The sequence below is a fragment of the Lepus europaeus genome, chromosome 9 (assembly GCF_033115175.1).
Source record: "Lepus europaeus isolate LE1 chromosome 9, mLepTim1.pri, whole genome shotgun sequence".
NCBI classification, from domain to species: Eukaryota; Metazoa; Chordata; class Mammalia; order Lagomorpha; family Leporidae; genus Lepus; species Lepus europaeus.
The window spans coordinates 26,223,996-26,240,701 of record NC_084835.1 but is presented as its reverse complement, the minus strand read 5'-3'; the positions used below and the strand labels follow the sequence as shown (position 1 = coordinate 26,240,701).

The 16,706-nt window shown below is 56.1% G+C and overlaps 1 protein-coding gene across 4 annotated transcripts; it reads right to left on the bottom strand.

The window, feature by feature from the left end:
- Positions 1-7,019: 7,019 nt before the first annotated feature.
- GLYCTK (glycerate kinase) lies at positions 7,020-12,316 on the bottom strand. 4 transcript variants are annotated; one of them, XM_062201026.1, is made up of 6 exons: positions 12,227-12,316; positions 11,899-12,014; positions 9,667-10,082; positions 9,303-9,454; positions 8,522-8,697; positions 7,020-8,251 (listed from the first exon to the last, which is right to left on the bottom strand). In XM_062201026.1, the coding sequence occupies exons 3-6, from the start codon at positions 10,041-10,043 to the stop codon at positions 7,385-7,387; spliced, it is 1,572 nt and encodes a 523-aa protein (XP_062057010.1). In that variant the 5' UTR covers positions 10,044-10,082; positions 11,899-12,014; positions 12,227-12,316; the 3' UTR covers positions 7,020-7,384. The 4 variants fall into 4 exon arrangements, with proteins under 4 accessions (XP_062057010.1, XP_062057011.1, XP_062057009.1 ...); XM_062201027.1 differs by lacking the exons at positions 11,899-12,014; positions 12,227-12,316 and adding an exon at positions 10,449-10,937; XM_062201025.1 differs by lacking the exons at positions 11,899-12,014; positions 12,227-12,316 and adding an exon at positions 10,245-10,425.
- Between the last annotated feature and the right edge of the window lie 4,390 nt (positions 12,317-16,706).

Below are 16,706 nucleotides of genomic sequence, written 5' to 3'. Positions count from 1 at the left end.
TTCTCAAACGAATGTTATATTTAAAAAGATTTAATTGTTTCAAAGGCAGAGTGACAAAAGAAGAGGAAGAAAGAGAGAGAGATCTTCCATCCACTGACTCACTCCCCAAATGTCTGCAATGGCTGGGGCTGGGCCAGGCCAAAGCCAAGGAGCCCAGAACTCTGTCCCACGTGGGGCAGGGAAGTACTCAGGCCCTCATCTGCTGCCTCCCAGGTGCATTAACAGGGAGCTAGGTTAGAAACAGAGCAGCTGGGACTTGATCTGGTGCCACGCTATGGGATGCTGGAATTGCAAGTGCTGGCCTAACCTGCTGTGAGAGAGACAGAGAGAGAGGTCTTCCCCCCTTTGGTTCATCCCCTAAATGGTCACTATGGCTGGAACGCTCGCCGATCCAAAGCCAGGAGCCAGGTGCTTCTCCCGGTCTCCCATGTGGGTGTAGGGGCCCAAGCACCTGGGCCATCCTCCACTGCCCTCCTGGGCCACAGCAGAGAGCTGGACTGGAAGAGGAGCAGCCAGGACTAGAACCCGGGCGCCCATATGGGATGCCGGCACCACAGGAGGAAGATTAACCAAGTGAGCCACGGTGCCGGCCCCCCATCAAATAAATTTTTAAAAGTACTTTAAAAACAAGAGATAAAGGAGCAGAATTCTCACAGTAGCTGGGTATGCACAGGAACTGAACACAAGACTCTAGAGGGTACATGGCTGTCTTCTGTAGTATTCTCACTCTAGCAACTTTTCTGTGAATTTGAAATTATTTCTAAATAAAAAAATGAAATAGCAAAAGGAAGGGAGGACGGGCGGGCACAGAGGGAAGGAAGAAAGGGAGTTCTTGCCATTCTCAGGGTTCCAGGCTACTGGAGTAGACAGCTGATGCTGTGGCTGTGCTGGGTGGGACCAAGAGGGCTTCCCTGAGGAGGTGACAGAAGCCTGGAGAGGCAGTGTCTAAGGAATATCCAGCTCTTACCTTTCCAAGTAGGGCGGGCAAGGGGGGCTGTCTCCCAGCTGCAGGCAAGTGCCTGCACCCCCTCCCCTCCAGCTCCCGCTGCTCTGGAACCTCCGTGAGGAGCCGCAGATGGGACAAGGGTGGACCTGCCTTTGGTCCGCGGAAGTGGAAGTGCGGCCGGAGCCTCGGAGCCCAGGGCGCTGCCAAGGCCGCCTGCCTCCCCTCCCCCAGCTGCCTTCCCCAGGCAGTGCCCCTGCCTGTCACAGCAGCGCCTGGCAGCAGGAGGGCAGCAGCGGGAAGCGGCTCATTATTCCACCCTTCATTAGGGCTACATCAGGCGCCCGGGAACCACGGGGTGGGGAGCGGGAGGCTTGCCTGCCAGGGGCTGCAGATTCTTTCCTGTCTGCCCCCCCCAACCCTCCCTGCCTGTGGCCCCACATGGTCTTTCTTAAGAGGGCTCCAGAACCCCAACCAAAGGACAGGCCCTGTCCCATCAACCATTCCTTCCCCCAGAAGACACTGACACCAGCGGCCCGGTGTGTGGTCAGTCACAGTGTGAACTGGGTGTTCCCAGCTCTCAAGGAAGCAAGGGGACCCCTCCTGCCCCCACAGCCCAGCTCCTTCCCGCCACCCACCCCCAACCAGCCTTGTCCTCTATTCGGGAGACTGTCAGGGGACACCACGGGCTCAGGCATCCAGGGGTCAGCAGGGGCCAGTTCCTGCATTCGGCCACCTTTGTTCTTCCCAGCCTTTGTCACCAGCCTGCACCTCATCCCTCGCCAGGCTGCTCCTCTCTCCCTGCCATCCCCCCTCATGTGTGGCCTTTTGCCCGCCAAAGTCCTCCTGGCTTCCCCGGAGACCAGAGCCTGGCATGGGACAGGGGTGGGGCCCAGGTCCAGCCCAGCCCAGCGCAGCCCGCCCTGCCTCCCTCCTCTCACACTGCCCCCTCCCACCCACACCCCTCATTTGCCCCTCACAGCCTCCCAGCTCCCCGCCCCTCTCCCGGGCTGGCCCCTCACCTCATCCACCCCCTCCCCACTTCCTCTTCCCTCCTTTCTCGGCCTGTCAGTCCCCAGGGTCAGGCTCCATCTCTCCGCCTCCCCTCCCCTCTTCTCTCTCATCCTCTCGCTTCTCTCTTCCCCCTCCAGCCTCCACTCCTTCGCCCGCTCACTCACCCTCTCCCTCTCCTGCTGCCCCCCTCTCTCTCCCCCACCTCTTTGTTTCAGCTGAGAACCGGCTCTTCGGGACAGTTCCCACACTGCAGTGCCTCTGGTGAGGAGACAGCGCCACCGAGGTGAGCCCAGGGGATCGGGGACACAGGCACGGGGCACAGGAACCATGGGGGCGGGCAGGTGGGGGAGCAGGCAGCCCGGGCAGCGGGAGCGGCAGTCAGCACGCCAGCCTCAGGTGCCCCAGTGGTCAGCAGAGCGGAGGGCGGAGGGGCAGCGTGTAGCTGCGAGGGGCTGGGCTGGCGGGTGCTGGCAGGCTCTGTCCCTGACCTAGTGCCTGGATTCTGTGGGTGGCCCTGGGCTGAGGCAGACGCTCAGAGGGACCAGACAGGGTAGGCGGGGGCTGGGCTGCCTGGAACAGCCCGCCCCGGAAGGTCTGAGAGTACGGTCCTGGACACCGGGGCTCTGGAGCCCGCCTGTCTGGACTGCTGCTCCGGGGCTGCTGGGTGGCAACAGTGGCACTGGCCAAGGGGCTGTGACCTCCACTAGTGCTTGTCCCTGGTGGGGGTTTGGCTGCCGGTCAGAACCTGCAGGGGATGTGGGCAGAGAAGGAGGGATCTTCCCCTGCCACAGCTTCGCAGGCTCCCTCCAAGCCATGACCCCACTTCTTTCTCCTAGGGGTCTTTGACTAGCTCCACCACGACAGCATTACCCAGAGTTGCAAACAGTAGGAACCCAGACATTTCAGCAGTCAGCTCCCTGAACTGGGCTAGACAGGGAGGAATGGGGGCTCTTTGGGTGGGAGTGGGGGAGCAGGTGGAGCCACAGCCCTGGCTCTTGCATGAGACTAACAACATGCTTACGATGAACCAGATCACAAGGAGATGCTTAGACCCTCAGGCTGGGCAGGTCGGGGGAGTGGACTGAAGGATCAGGGCCCCACCCCCTTCTCAGCTGGACCTGGGAATGCAGCAGCAGGGGCGAGCCCAATGGGACTGACATGGATGGAGAGGTGTGCTGCCCACACCTCCCCCAGGAGGTGAGCAGGGTGGCTCTGCAGGCTGCCCAGAGAGAGGCAGGAAAAGCCGGGAGTGTGGGGAGGCCAGAGACCTTTCCAATGGGGTGTGTTCCATGGGGTGGCCCCTTGCTGTTTGGTACAGGCAGGGCCAGGTCCTATAGTTCCCTGGACCCCCACGGAGCTGCACTGGACCAGATGGTGGTGGGCAGTGATCCCGTGAGTCAGAGTAGTGGCCCCTCCATCACTGGGCAGATGGGGCAGTGGTTTCCAGGGGCCACCTGACCGCTGCCCTTGGCCAGAACCTGCTCATTCGAGCAGGGTTGCAGCCATCCTCCCAGCCCCATGTGGAGCAGCATGTGCAGAGAGGTCGGATCAGGGCTGTGGGCATGAGCTGGTGCAGGGGTGAGTGGCAACCTCCAGCCTACCCCATCCCATGACGGGGGAGGGGGGCAGCAGAGCCTCAGGACTGCCTTCAGTACGTACCTGGGGAGACTGACCCCACACCCTTGTTCCCCTCCATGGTCCTATCTCACAGGCATCCTGCCTAGGTCCCTGTCCCCCTGTACAACCATTAGCACACACCAAGAGTCTGCTCTCTCAAGTAGGGACCCCTGGTCTGCGGTCTGGACAATCCTCCCCACCCCAGTCTGGGCCTCTTCATGTCCCTCCTATCAGACCCAGACCCAGACCCAGACCCAGAGGGATGCAGACGGCACTGCCTGATTTTCTGAGACACTTGGATCAGCTTCCTCCAGCTTTAGCTGGCCATGCCCTGCCCCCTTCCGCCAGCCATCAGCTCCATGACCTCCCAGGGCACTGGGCACCCCATTTGCCATTAAAGACTCAAACATCACTCCCTGTTAGAGCCAGGCCAGTGCAGTAGGCTGCTCACTCAGCCGCAGTCAGTAAACACCAAGGCACTACTGGCTCTAACCCTGGCCTTCCCTGGAGGAAGGGGGCCTCCTGAGCAAGAGTTCTCTGGGATCCTCCTGGAAGAAGCCAACACCGCTCCCTTCTCTGCCTCCTAAGCCTTCACTCGCACAGAGCTGCCCCATATACACCCACCTGCCACTGACACTATCCCAAAGAGTTGAGCCGGGCAAGCATGTTGTCCCCATCTGACAGGAGAAAACTGAGATCAGGGCAAGGGCCCCTGAACTGCCCTCCTGGTGAGATGCAAATGAGCAGGTGGTCCCTATGCCCCATGGGTATCCAGTAGCTGCCCACACCATCTGCCCCCAGATCCTCAAGGACCCGGTGGCATTCCCAGGGACAGAGGGGCTCAGTTACTTCTGAGGTGTTGGAACCAGGGCTTCCAGCCTTGGATCTAAAGGGTTGCCCAGAATGGCCATGGGCTGTGAGGTTGAAGCTGCAAAGGGTGGGCTGAGGAGGGGGAGGGGTTTCTTGGGGCCGTGTGAGGCACCTGTTTCCTGTCTGTGACTCTCCCTCTGTCTCCTTGCACTAGCGCCATCTCCCAACCCCTGCAGTAAGGAAGGTAACCCTTCATACTACTACAGCTGTCCCAAAACAGCCTCGTGGCATGACTCCCTGCCCAAATCGTCATGAGGCTCAGCACCGCTGTCAACAGAAGTCAGCTTCCTCAGCCAGGCACACGAGGCCTTTGTCAACCAGCCTCTGCCGGCTTTTTGGCACCCCTGGCCAACTTGCCCCAACATATCCCCAGCATCCTCACTACTCCAAGCTGCAACAGATGCCCACTCTGTAATTGGTCATGAGTTGCCCTGGACATATACACAAGCCTACACAGATACTCGTGCACACACTCAGCTGCACATGGCTTTCCACCAAACCACACCACAAAGCTGCCTCTCTGAGCAAAGAAGAAACCAGTGAATCTGCTTGTCTGGATCCCTGGAGGCCACGTGTGGCCATGTCACCATTCCCAATCTCTTCAGTGCCAGAGGGAGGCAGAGGAAGGTCAAGCAGCTCCCAACCTGGTTCTCATCCTGGTCTGTGGCCAACTTGATGTGCAGCTCCAGAAAAGCCACCTGCCCACTCTGTTTCTCCAGCTATTAAACAAGGGGTTTGGATCAGCTGATACCTGAGGGCTGACCCGGCACACTGCCCAGCTGCTCTCAGCTCATGCCAAGCACACCGAATGAAGGAGCTAGCAACGGCTGCAGCAGCCAGGGGGCAGGCATCCTCCATGGTGACAGCGTCCAGCTGGGCCAGGCAATGCTTCAGGGGATGGCTACAAGGTGGGTAAGGGTGGCAGGAAGCTGAGCAGAAGAGGCAGAAGCCAAAGAGCCCAGGGAGGGGAGCGCTGTAATGATCCTAAATTGACACGGGTGGAGCAAATGATGAGTCCCATTGAATACTCACCATGCAGGGTTGATCTCACTTTGCTAAATATATCCTCTTATCTCCAGGGTACTGAGAGAGCATCTAACGGGGAAGGCCCACAAACTACTCACCCTTATGTGGCCCAACCCAGGCCATGGCGTCCCAGCCCCCACAGGTCCCACAGGAAAGGGGCCAAAGTGGAGCAGGGGGAGTCCCCTGCTAGACCCGCCCACAGCCACAGCCCTCGGCAGGCATACAGCCAGCCACATGTAGAGCAGAGCATGCCCTGCACCAAGCACCGACAGCATGCTCCTAGATGCAGTCTCCCTCTTGGCATGCCAACACCAACATCGACGTGCCACACATGTGCGTGCAGACACTAAGGACGTGGCAGCAAGCTCTCAGCTCCAGCTCTCCTGTCCTTCTCGCCCCTGGAACTTGTACCCAGAGCTAACAGTCACATATCCAAGGATAAGGCCAGAGCCATGGACAGAGCACAGCCAAGGGAACACCAAGGCACAGGCACTGCCCTGTGAGAACAACAGTATCCCCCAAGACTTGTGACTGCTCAGCAGGACTCCATGCCAAGACAGGAGGAAGTGTCTTGTGATGCCCCTGCATCACAGTAGGGTGCACACCCCTCCCCTAACCCTCCCTGCCTGAACCCAGCTCTCCTTGCTCCCGCCTTCCCAATCCCAGCTTGCCCCATGTGAGCAGGTCCCCAGTCATGAACCATCTGCCTGCTGGGCTTTCTGAGTCCAAGAGGGGAAGGGAGGCTCTCCCCAGAGGTGCTCACCACCCTCAGGGAGGAAGGGAGGGTGGGGATGGAGGAAGAGCCCACAGGAGCAGCCCCAGGCCTCGCTGTTCTCTATGGCTTTTTATTCCTATGTGATTCTACTGCTCACTCATATAGGGATTGGAGCCGTGGCGCACGGCGGGGATGGCCAGCGGAGGGCTCTGATACTGAGCAAGAGGGCCCCAAAGAGAATAGAGCCAGTGGTTCCCTCTACCCCCCAACCAGGGTAGCCATTCCTCCCCACTTGCCTCTTCTCTCGCCAGCTTCTTCCCAACGGGGAAGGAGACAGGGCTGCTGGATCCCATCACTGCTCTGACCTACCATCCCAGCACTTGAGACCCCTGAAAGGGCTGGCATGAGCCCTGGACTGTGTTGCAGAGGAGTGGCTGAAGGAACATCCGGCCTAGGAAAACAAGGTAGAGCATCCTTGTAGGGCTGGGGGGCAGGACCATGTCAGCTCACCTGAAGCCAAGGGCTGTCCAAAGACAGAAGAGATGCCTCTGGCGGCAGGGCACACACCTACAGCACACACTCACTCCTACAAGCAGTTAGAGACCACAGCAAGGATGCCACAGGGAGTCCTGGAGTCCAGCCACTCCAGGACCCCTGGTCCTCCCTGGGGTCTCTGCTCACCCACACTGAGGCTGTCAGAAGCCTGGCTCAATCAACCTTCACAGGCTCCAGCTATGTGAGAGGAGCCCGGATGTGTGCCCAACAGGGGGCATGGGACACTTCCCCAGGGTCTCCCCAGTGAGTGTTTCCTCCGAGAGAAGATGGGTCATGAAACAGCAGTGTAGTCCTTTTTATTTTCAGTCTTTCTTGTTTCACTCCACAGAAAAATAAACAGGGGGACTGCGCAGGGGGAGAAGAGGGACAGAGAACTAGACCAGACAGTTGTCCTGGTCTTTAGGGATCAGCCACGGCAGGAAGTAGGGGTGGAGGGATGGAGAGGAACCCCCATCTGCCAAGCTGAATGGGGGGTAACAGACATGGAGCACAGCCCCTGGGTAGGTGGTACAAGCACCAACCAAGCAGCCAGGACCAAGATGACGGGCCCTAAATCATGATGAGGCCTTGGGGACCAACTCTGGGCTACCCTAGGACCCTGCCCTACTGGCCTCCTCCCGGCTCCCAAAATGCAACCTACACCATCAGTGAGGCCACAGGAACAGGAGATGGGCATCCATGACATTGGTACCTGTCAGCCCTGTGTGCAGCAGATGCGCCCCACCCTGCAGGCGGCAGAAGAAACCATGGGAGTCATTGTGGGCTAGGAAGGTGGCCACATCCAGGCCCTCAACAGTAGCCTGTCTGGCAAGGTCAGGTGTGACCCAGGCCCCAGCAGCCTCAGTGGGCCCATCCTGCCCATCAGTGCCACCACTCAAAAACAGCACATCGACAGACCCCAGAGGCCATCTTCCCAGTTCTACTCCAACTCGTAGGGCCAGCTCCTGGTTCCGACCCCCCCTGCCAGAGCCCTGCAGCTGCACCGTGGGTTCACCACCAGCCAGCAGGCAGACTGGGCCCCTAGCCCCAACCAGGGCCTCCAGAGCCTCCTCCAGCTGCAGGTCTGGGAGCTGGAGCTCAGCTGCCAGCTCATGGAGTTTTGCATCCTCCTCTACCAAAGACCCTGCCATGGATGGGGTGAGGCGGGCACCAGCTACTTGAGCCAGCAGCACATAGAACTGGGCTATACTTTTCACATCACCCTGTATGGCCGTGCTCAGCACCATGGCCCGGTAGCCCAGTGCCTCGGCCTGCCGCTGGGCCTCAGCCAGTGCAAGCACATTGGAGCCGATGATCACGTTGAGGACGTGACCACAGGTGTGTGGCCCATGGGGGTCAGAGTCAGCTCGAGCGAACACGGTCTTCACAGAACGTGGCAGGGCAGCCCGGAGGCCATAGTGGTTGAGGATGTGCAGGCAATCTTGCACACTGTGGGTGCTGGCCACAGTGGGGCCACTGGCAATCACCTCCACAGGGTCGCCCACCACATCTGACAGGATCAGGCTTACCACCTAGGGAAGGGCCACCAGGCAAGGCTCAGGCCACCTCCTCCTTGCCCCAGAACCCTCTGGGTAACCAGACACCCTCACACCACCCGGTGTATTCCTCACCCGTTTCTAACCCCTCCAAGTGAACATGACCTCCCTATCTCCTTCCCATGATTTCACCCAGCTGGCCCTGTGGACTCTCAAACCAGGCCCCTACCAATTTGTATGCTATTCCAGGCTTTCGTCTCCTGGGCACCTGCACAAGGCCACCTGGGGAAGAAGCAACTCACGCACCTGTGCAGGGTAGGCGGCCTGAGCCAGCCCCCCACCCTTGAGGTGGGACAGGGCCTTCCGGATGGTGTTCAGCTCCTGGATGGTGGCTCCACGGGCTGCCAGCAGTTTGGTGAGCATCTGCTTCTCCTCCAGGGTGACAGGTGGGATGGGGGCTGGCAGCAGGGCTGAGCCCCCACCTGCAGAGTTAATGAAGGCCTCAGGCAAAAGGGATATTCTGACCCAGTGCATCAGACAAGCAGTGACAGACAAACCTACATGAAGCAGTAGGGCTGGAAAGGTGGGGTTAGAGTGCCCCCATGTGGACATGCAGCGAGTATGTGCGCAGTCACTGCACCCTGGCCACCACCGGAAAAAACTAACTATTCCTTGAGACCATGAACATGGAGCAGAGCAGGAGGAGACAGCAGAGGACCGAGGAGCGGGCACTGTGGAGGTTGGAGACCTAGGTATTATGTTCGGGTGACAATGGTGCAGACAGAAGCAACAGCAGGGACACTTTCCAAGAGCTCTGTTGATAGGTGAGACCCCGCTTTAGATGCCCCCCGCCCCCAGAACCTCTCACTGTCACCCGAGGACAGTTCAGGGGGAGGACCCCACAGCTCAGGAGCGATCAGACAACTGGCCCAAGGCCATCTATGTATGAGTCATAAACCAGGCTCCCTACTGCCTCCCTTGCCCCCAACTTTACCCTGTGACCCTGGGCACTGAGACCCACCTCTCAAAGACCTGATATTTGGAGCACCGCCCTGCCAGCTGCCCTGAGCCTATCTGGCATCCACACCTGAGATGAGCACGAGCAGCAGATCATCAGCTGTGAGCCCCTCAGCCAACTGCCGGATGGCCAGGGCAGCCCGCAGAGCGTCTCGGTCCGGTAGGTTGTGCTCTGCGCCTTCGAATACCTGGATTCGGCTGTGTGGCTTCAGCAACATCTCCCTGAGAGCAAGAGACGGGGTGGTGGGCATCTCTCCTCCCACCTGACTTCGCAGCTACAAGGTGAAGGGGGCACGAACGAGGACGCCCACTGACACCCGTCCCCGAGCCAGACTCAGGATAAAAGGGAAGCTGGTGAGGGAGGGTCCACCCCAGGTCTGAGCCAGGTTTCCCTCCAGAAGGACTCTGGGGAGCAGCTCCCCGTGGTTTCTTACTGTCTGCCGGCGTGCTCCATGGCAGCACGGATCCCCTTGGGAACGCTGATCACACCCTGCACGATATGCTGGCCCAGGAGCTCTTCAGCGGCAGCTGCCATGCCCAGCACAGCCTTGCCGAAGCCCACCAGGTAGAGGTTCTGGTGCAGCTGAAAGCTCCGGTCCCGCACCTTCAGCTGCCTGCCGTCAGGGTCCAAGGACAGCGCCCGATGCAGCATGGGGCCCGGCAGCACAGCACCCACAGCACTCTCAAAAAGCTGCTGTGCCTGCCCTGCCAAGGCCATGCTGCTGGCTAGCCGGGCCACTGGGCCACCCCAGAGGAGTGGACGCAAGGGGGCTCGGACCCAGCAGGGCAGGACCTGCAGGGCTGCAGCCATGCCCCACTGCCCTCAGCACAACCTGACGCCCATGGCTGCCTAGGGGGAAGAAAGCACCAGTGAGGAAGAGGTTGTTGCAAGGCAGAGACAGGAGGCCTCCCAACCCACAGCTCCGGGCTCAGAACCAGTGGACCCCAGAGCTCCTGCTGCCAGAACGAGCCATCCAATAGCCTAAGGAGCCTTCAGGAAGCCCACAGCTACCTGATCTCACTCCCTGCCCCTCAGTCAAATCCTCTTCTGCAGAGCACACAGCAGTCCTCGGGCCACTCTGCCCCAAGTTCAAAGTTCCTCTTAGCTGAGCCCTCCTCCTCTCAGGCTGGGAGTTAATCATTCACAGCAGGACAGTTCCTCCCAGTGGACTCTCGTCCCACCCCTTTTCTACCTCCCGTACTTCTGTGCCCTCACCAGAGGCCTGTGCCCTTTCTGGCCTCCTGCCTTGCCTCTTCTCCTCTCCCGCCAGGAGGCTGCTGGTTGCCCCACCAGCTGACTCTGAGCCCACTGACCTTCAGCCTGCCCTATTTCACTGGCTCATAGATTGGGCTGGGGAGCCTGGGAATCTGGATATGTCGGCTGGGCCTGGGCGCATGCTCAGGGTACACAACCTGAGGAATGCCAACACTCAGGGTCAGTCCAGCAAGAGCTTCAGGTTCAACTCTGCAGTGGCAGTATGATGCAAGCTTAGAGAAGTCCCCAGGCACTGTGTGAGGCCTTGTGCCACTGAGCCCCATGTGCAGGACAGGAACAGATGCCCTTCTACCCACATAGCCGGCCAGACCAAGCCTGCCAAGAACACCCCTCCTGGCCGTGAGATAACAGAACAAGCCCTGGTCACACCATACACAGTTGTGAGTGCCCAGTGGCTGGAACAGGGAAAGGCCAAGCATCCACGGCTGAGCCCAGTCATTTTCCCAATGGGCAGAGTAAAACCTAGAGAAGTCTTGGGGTGAAGGTCAGGGAGCTGGTCAGGGTTTAAGGACAACAAAGCGCCAGAGCATCTGTGAGAACGCATCTACTTTAGTAATGCTGCAAGCTGGGTAGGAGGCTGGAAATTGGGGTTCCAGCCCTAGCACTTTCTGGGTGCCTCCATTTCTCTCACCGCATTCATTTCAAATGAGAAATGAGGTAAAATTAAGACTCGTGCTCTGCCCTGGACACCCTGAGGTTCTCTGACGCTCGCCCCTGCAACACAGAATTTCACACTCCTTTATCCCACTGTCAAATAACATGGCAACCTCTAGCCTGCGTTCCTGTCAGCCTCCTCACTCCAGCTGAGAAAGGGAACGAGGGCATCACCACCACCGGGATTCTGAAAACGGCCCGGCTTCCACTGGGGGTGGGAGTACCCCTGGGACTTGCCCAAGAGGTTTGGGACTAAAATTCAGTGTCTGCAACAGCTGACTTACGCAGCCCGAATGAACTCTGGACCTGTTTTCCAGAGGACAAAGGCCCGGAAGAGACCAACTTCGCCCGTGGATAACCTACGGTACGGGGAAGCTCAAGGGTAAGCACAAGAGGTCCAGTTAAATTCAGATTTCACACTGCCTCTCCTGTATATCCGCCAATTCTCCTCAGGAAAGTCTCTCCTAGCGTCCGAGACGCTGCAGCGCAAAACACACTCTCCGCCACTAAGTGGTGCTGGCGCCACTTCCGGCTTCACCCTCCACCCCCACCCCCACACCCCACAGAGACCGGAAGTGACGCCTTCCCCGGGCAGGGGCGGGGCCCTCGCCAGAGAAATGCCGCCGTGTAATACCGAATGACTCGAGGAAAAAAGGCCCGCCGCCGCCTAGACCTATGGCGCCCTGGCCGGGGACTGCTTCTGCAGGCCTTGGGGTCCTCTGCAGCGGCAACTTACCGCTTTATAGTTCCTGGCCGCGGCCTCCGGAGCAGGAACCGGAAGTGCTTGCGGGTGGGCGGAGCGAATCCCGGAAGTGTGGAGCGAAACCCGGAAGTGTGGCGTCGGGCAGTCGCCTGGGGGCGGGTTTAAGGCGAGTGCAAGATGGAAGCTGCTGCGGGACTGGGCGCCAGGGAAGCCGCAGCGGGAATTAAGGCTTCGGCCGGGAATTATGACATTGGCTCCCCACTGACCACGAAGAGACTTGGAAAGAGTCACCTTCCGGCCTGAGTAATGGTAGTGCCAACTCCCTTCTCACTTGTGTTTAGTGACCCGTCATCTTATTTACCTGGACGAAGCAGTCGTCAAATGCGTGCCTAAACTTCCGTTAGGTGCCAGGCGCTGGGCTGAGCATATGGACCCACAGCCCACCCCGGACCATCAAATGCAGCCGTAGCTCAGCAGGAGCGTTCTGTTCAATGATCTTCGACCACAAGCCGCATGTAAACACACATGACCCCTGGACCTTTCTCGCTTTCCCTGTCACCCTGTGTCCACCCTGAGCCAGGCTTGATGCCTTCCCACAGACAGGACACGGGTTCTGGCCAGATTACCAAAGCACAAGAGTACAGTTTTCACAGGGGCATGCGGAAGGAATTGCAGCACACCTCACAGGACAGACTTCCTAAAACTTACCGAAACCCACTTCCCCATACCTGTTCCCTTTGTCACGCATGTCTCAGTAGGTCAGCAAAATACGCTGTGTGCTGGTCACGAACAACCCCCCACCTGGCTTCCAGCTCTCTCCCAGGGTTTTTCTTCCCCTTTATAATACACAACCTTTTATTCCCACTCCATCATCAAAACGAAGGTACCTCCTCTGCTTCCTTAACTGTTTAATGTGGAGGAGATTGTAAATACCTACCAATTCATAGTTGTTCCCTGTGTATAGCAAGCTGTCTTCATCCATCCATGCATTATTCATCCCATTATTCAACATTTGAAAAAAGGACATTTCATGAGGTTTTTTTAAATTCCTTTTTTTTATTTGACAAATAGTGAGAGAGAAAGAGAAAGGTCTTCCTTCCGTTGGTTCACCCCCCGAAATGGCTGCTACGGCTGGCGCGCTGCGCCGATCCAAAGCCAGGAGCCAAGCGCTTCCTCCTGGTCTCCCACGCGGATGCAAGAGCCCAAGCACTTGGGCCATCCTCCACTGCCCTCCCGGGCCACAGCAGAGAGCTGGACTGGAAGAGGAGCAGCCAGGACTAGAACCCGGTGCCCATATGGGATGCCGGCGCCACAGGCAGAGTATTAGCCAAGTGAGCCACAGCGCCGGCCGAGTTTTCTGGTTTTTTTTTTTTTTTTTTTTTAATTTCTTTTTACTTTACCTGAAAGGCAGAGAGAAAGAAAACTGTATTGCTAGTTCACTCTCCAAATGCCCACGACAGCTATAGCTGGACCAAGCCAAAACCAGGAGTCTGAAACAATCTGAGTGGGTCTCCCATGAGGTCGGCAGAAACCCAAGCCCTTGAGTTATCATCTGCTGCCTCCCAGTGTGCACATTAGCCGGAAGAAGCTGGATCAGAAGAAGAGTGGGGACTTGACCCAGGTACTCTAATAAGGGATATGACATTTAACCACTGTACCAAATGCGTGTCCTGCCAGGGACCTCTACATAAATGTAGAACCAAATGCTGACGCTGCTGGGCTAAGCAGGAAGTGGTACTTTTACTTGGGAAACACTGCTTCTCTGACTGCATCCTCACACTGTTGTTGGGAGTGAAAATGTGTGCACCTCTCTGATTAGTTAGCAATGGAAACTCTCACAGAGAGGCCAGAGCTGTTCTGTCTAACTGTAAACAGGAGACTAATTGTACCCATTTTAAATCCTTTGCCACCTTAGGCTAATCACAAAATAAATGCATTGGGCAACAGCAAGGTTTCAATGCCCACTGAACTCTGAATTTCTCTGTCTAATTCATATTATATTCCTACTACCCTGTATACCCAGGCACAAATAGAAGCTGGAATGCCTCTTTTTTTTTTTTTCTCTTGAAACAATTTTAACAGGAGAACAGTGAAGTGTTCAGCTGCTAAGTGCTTACAGTGCCTGGGCAGAAAGGACTTCATAAAAGGAAAAGACTGTGGTAAGTGGAAGCAGAAGGCTCTGTGAAGCAATGGAATTTAGCGCTGAGAAAACAAGCGTCCCCAGAGTGTGTACTCACAGTGTCAGAGTGGCCATAAATATGTCAGCAGGCTTTGTGGAGGGCACTCTGGCAGTGAACACCAGTATAAAAAGTGTGACAGGCACTTTCACCTCAAGGAAAGAGTTGTGCATGTGGAGAACATGGGGAAGGGGAAGAAGAACTTCTCCCTTACCCTCTTAAGTCCAGTGACTGAGGCCCTATAAATTAAGCTGACAAAACGCAGATTATCAGGAGGGGAAAAGATTGATTTCACTTGCAGTGGAGTGCCTCACAGAAAGGAAGTGAAAACCCTGAAGTGATTAGACTTGAGAGTGTGTATACCATTTTTAACAAGGAGTGATAAACTGTGGGGACCTGACAAGGCAAAAAGGAATTTGAGCTTCTAGGAGCAGTATTTGTGCAAAGGTAAATAAGAGGGGGATGGTGCTGGAAGATAAGCATTGTTTTAGTAAGGTTTGTTTGTACAGATTTGGATCAGTGTCAATTGCCTGTCTCCAATGATAAGAATGTTTTCCTCTTCCTGGTACAGGGAGAGCACCTTTCTGATAAGAAATTTAGGTCCTGCTTTTAATAGAAAGGGGGAGGGCAAGGAGTCCTTACTGCACATGCTATTCCCCAAAGGCCTTCAGCTCAAAAATGACTCTGATGCCACAGTGGCATGTTTTGGAGTGGCATATTCTGACTCCCTTCAATAGATAGGGAAATATATTCTGCCCAGAGAGTTTATGAGTGTTAAGTCATGTAAATATCCACTAAAGCATGGGAATTTGGCCTAGTAGAGTTCGTTACTGAAATGCCTGGGTTCAAAACCCAGCTGCAGCTCCTGACTCCACCATCTTACGAATGCAGACCTGGAAGGCACCAGGTGATGATTCTAAATCCTGAGTTTCTGCTACTGACCGAGGAGACCTCAACTGAGTTCCCAGTGTAGGACCCTAAAAATTGGTGTCCTATAGAGAGAGAGACCCCCAGAAGCACGAATTCCAGTCTCCAGTCCAATCGCTGCAAGTGCAAGAGGAAGTTTATTACATCTGCGCAGATGGGCCAACTCTTAAGCACAACAACACCCTCTGGTGGAGTGCGAGAAGAGAGGCCCCGATCACCAACCGCTCAGAGTATTTAAGATTTAAAACCACAACATTAGCATATCTCCACATCATTGCCAAGAATCACAAGATAAACCACAGCATGACGAATACATCACAAGATAGAGGGTTTTTCCAGGGTGAGGGGACAAAGTCCTTGAGCAAGCATAAACACGGGGTCATCATAACCAAAAACTTAACATAGCTCCTAAAATAATTGTCATATGCTCCATTATCTCATAAAAGCATTAGCACAATCATCACACCAGTTCCTGGCTCTGGCCATTGCAGGCATTTGGGGAGTGACCCAGAAGATGGTAGCAGTGTGTGTGTGTGTGTGTGTCTCCCTGCCTCTCAAATAAATTAACAATTTTTAAGAATACAGATAGGAATAAGGCCTGTGCTGTGGCAGCTGATTAAAGCCCTAGCCAGCAGCACCAGCATCCCATATGGCATCCCAGCTGCTCCACTTCCTATCCAGCTCCCTACTAATGCACCTGGGAAGGCAGTGGAGGATGGCCCAAGTGTTTGGGCCCTGCACCCACATGGGAGAAAGAGAGGAAGCACCTGGCTCCTGGTTTCACATCGGCGCAGCGCGCCTGCCGTAGAGCCCATTTCGGGGGTGAACCAATGGAAGAAAGACCTTTCTCTCTCTCACTGTCTATAACTATACCTGTCAAATTAAAAAAGATATTAAAAATAATGTTACTATTATGAAGACTGAAGTGTGTCTTTTTTGATGCTGTTTTATTATCCCTTCTTTGCCTTTAGGCTAAGATCAAGTGAAGTCTTACTTTTGAGATGCTATTTTATGAGTAAAACTGTTGAAAACACTCGGTAAATGTACAATAAACTTTACCTGTCCTTTAAGCAAGGTGAAGGGAAGAAGGTGAACCCACAGTCAGACCCATGTTCACCCTGTTGCCCTCCTTCCTCAAACTGGATACTGAATGTGGTGGTTGATACATAGCTGTTCTCCAAGTCCAGTTCTCTACACTTCCGAGGCACTTCTTGGCCCCCTTGTGGTTGAATGGAGTCCTGCCGCTAGTTCTGGCTAATCAATTGCCAGTGGAAGTGGGTCATCTCTGGGCATTGAATTGCCTGGGTTAGGACAGCGCCAGCTAGGCTTCCTCCTGTCTGATACCTTCAGGCGAAAACTCAGATAGCAGCTTCTTAATATTTACATCCATAAAATCCTTTGTTTCGGCTAATCCTCCGCCTTGCGGGCACCGGCACACGGCACACCGGGTTCTAGTCCCGGTTGGGGTGCCGGATTCTGTCCCGGTTGCTCCTCTTCCAGGCCAGCTCTCTGCTATGGCCCGGGAGTGCAGTGGAGGATGGCCCAAGTGCTTGGGCCCTGCACCCGCATGGGAGACCAGGAGAAGCACCTGGCTCCTGCCTTCGGATCAGCACAGTGCGCTGGCCAACTCCCAATTGAGGCAATTGCCCCTCAGGGAAATGCTCCTGGGCTCTATGGACCTGTTAGCCAAGATCTGTGGAATAGAGTTCTTTGCACAAGAAAGAATTCAGGTGTGAG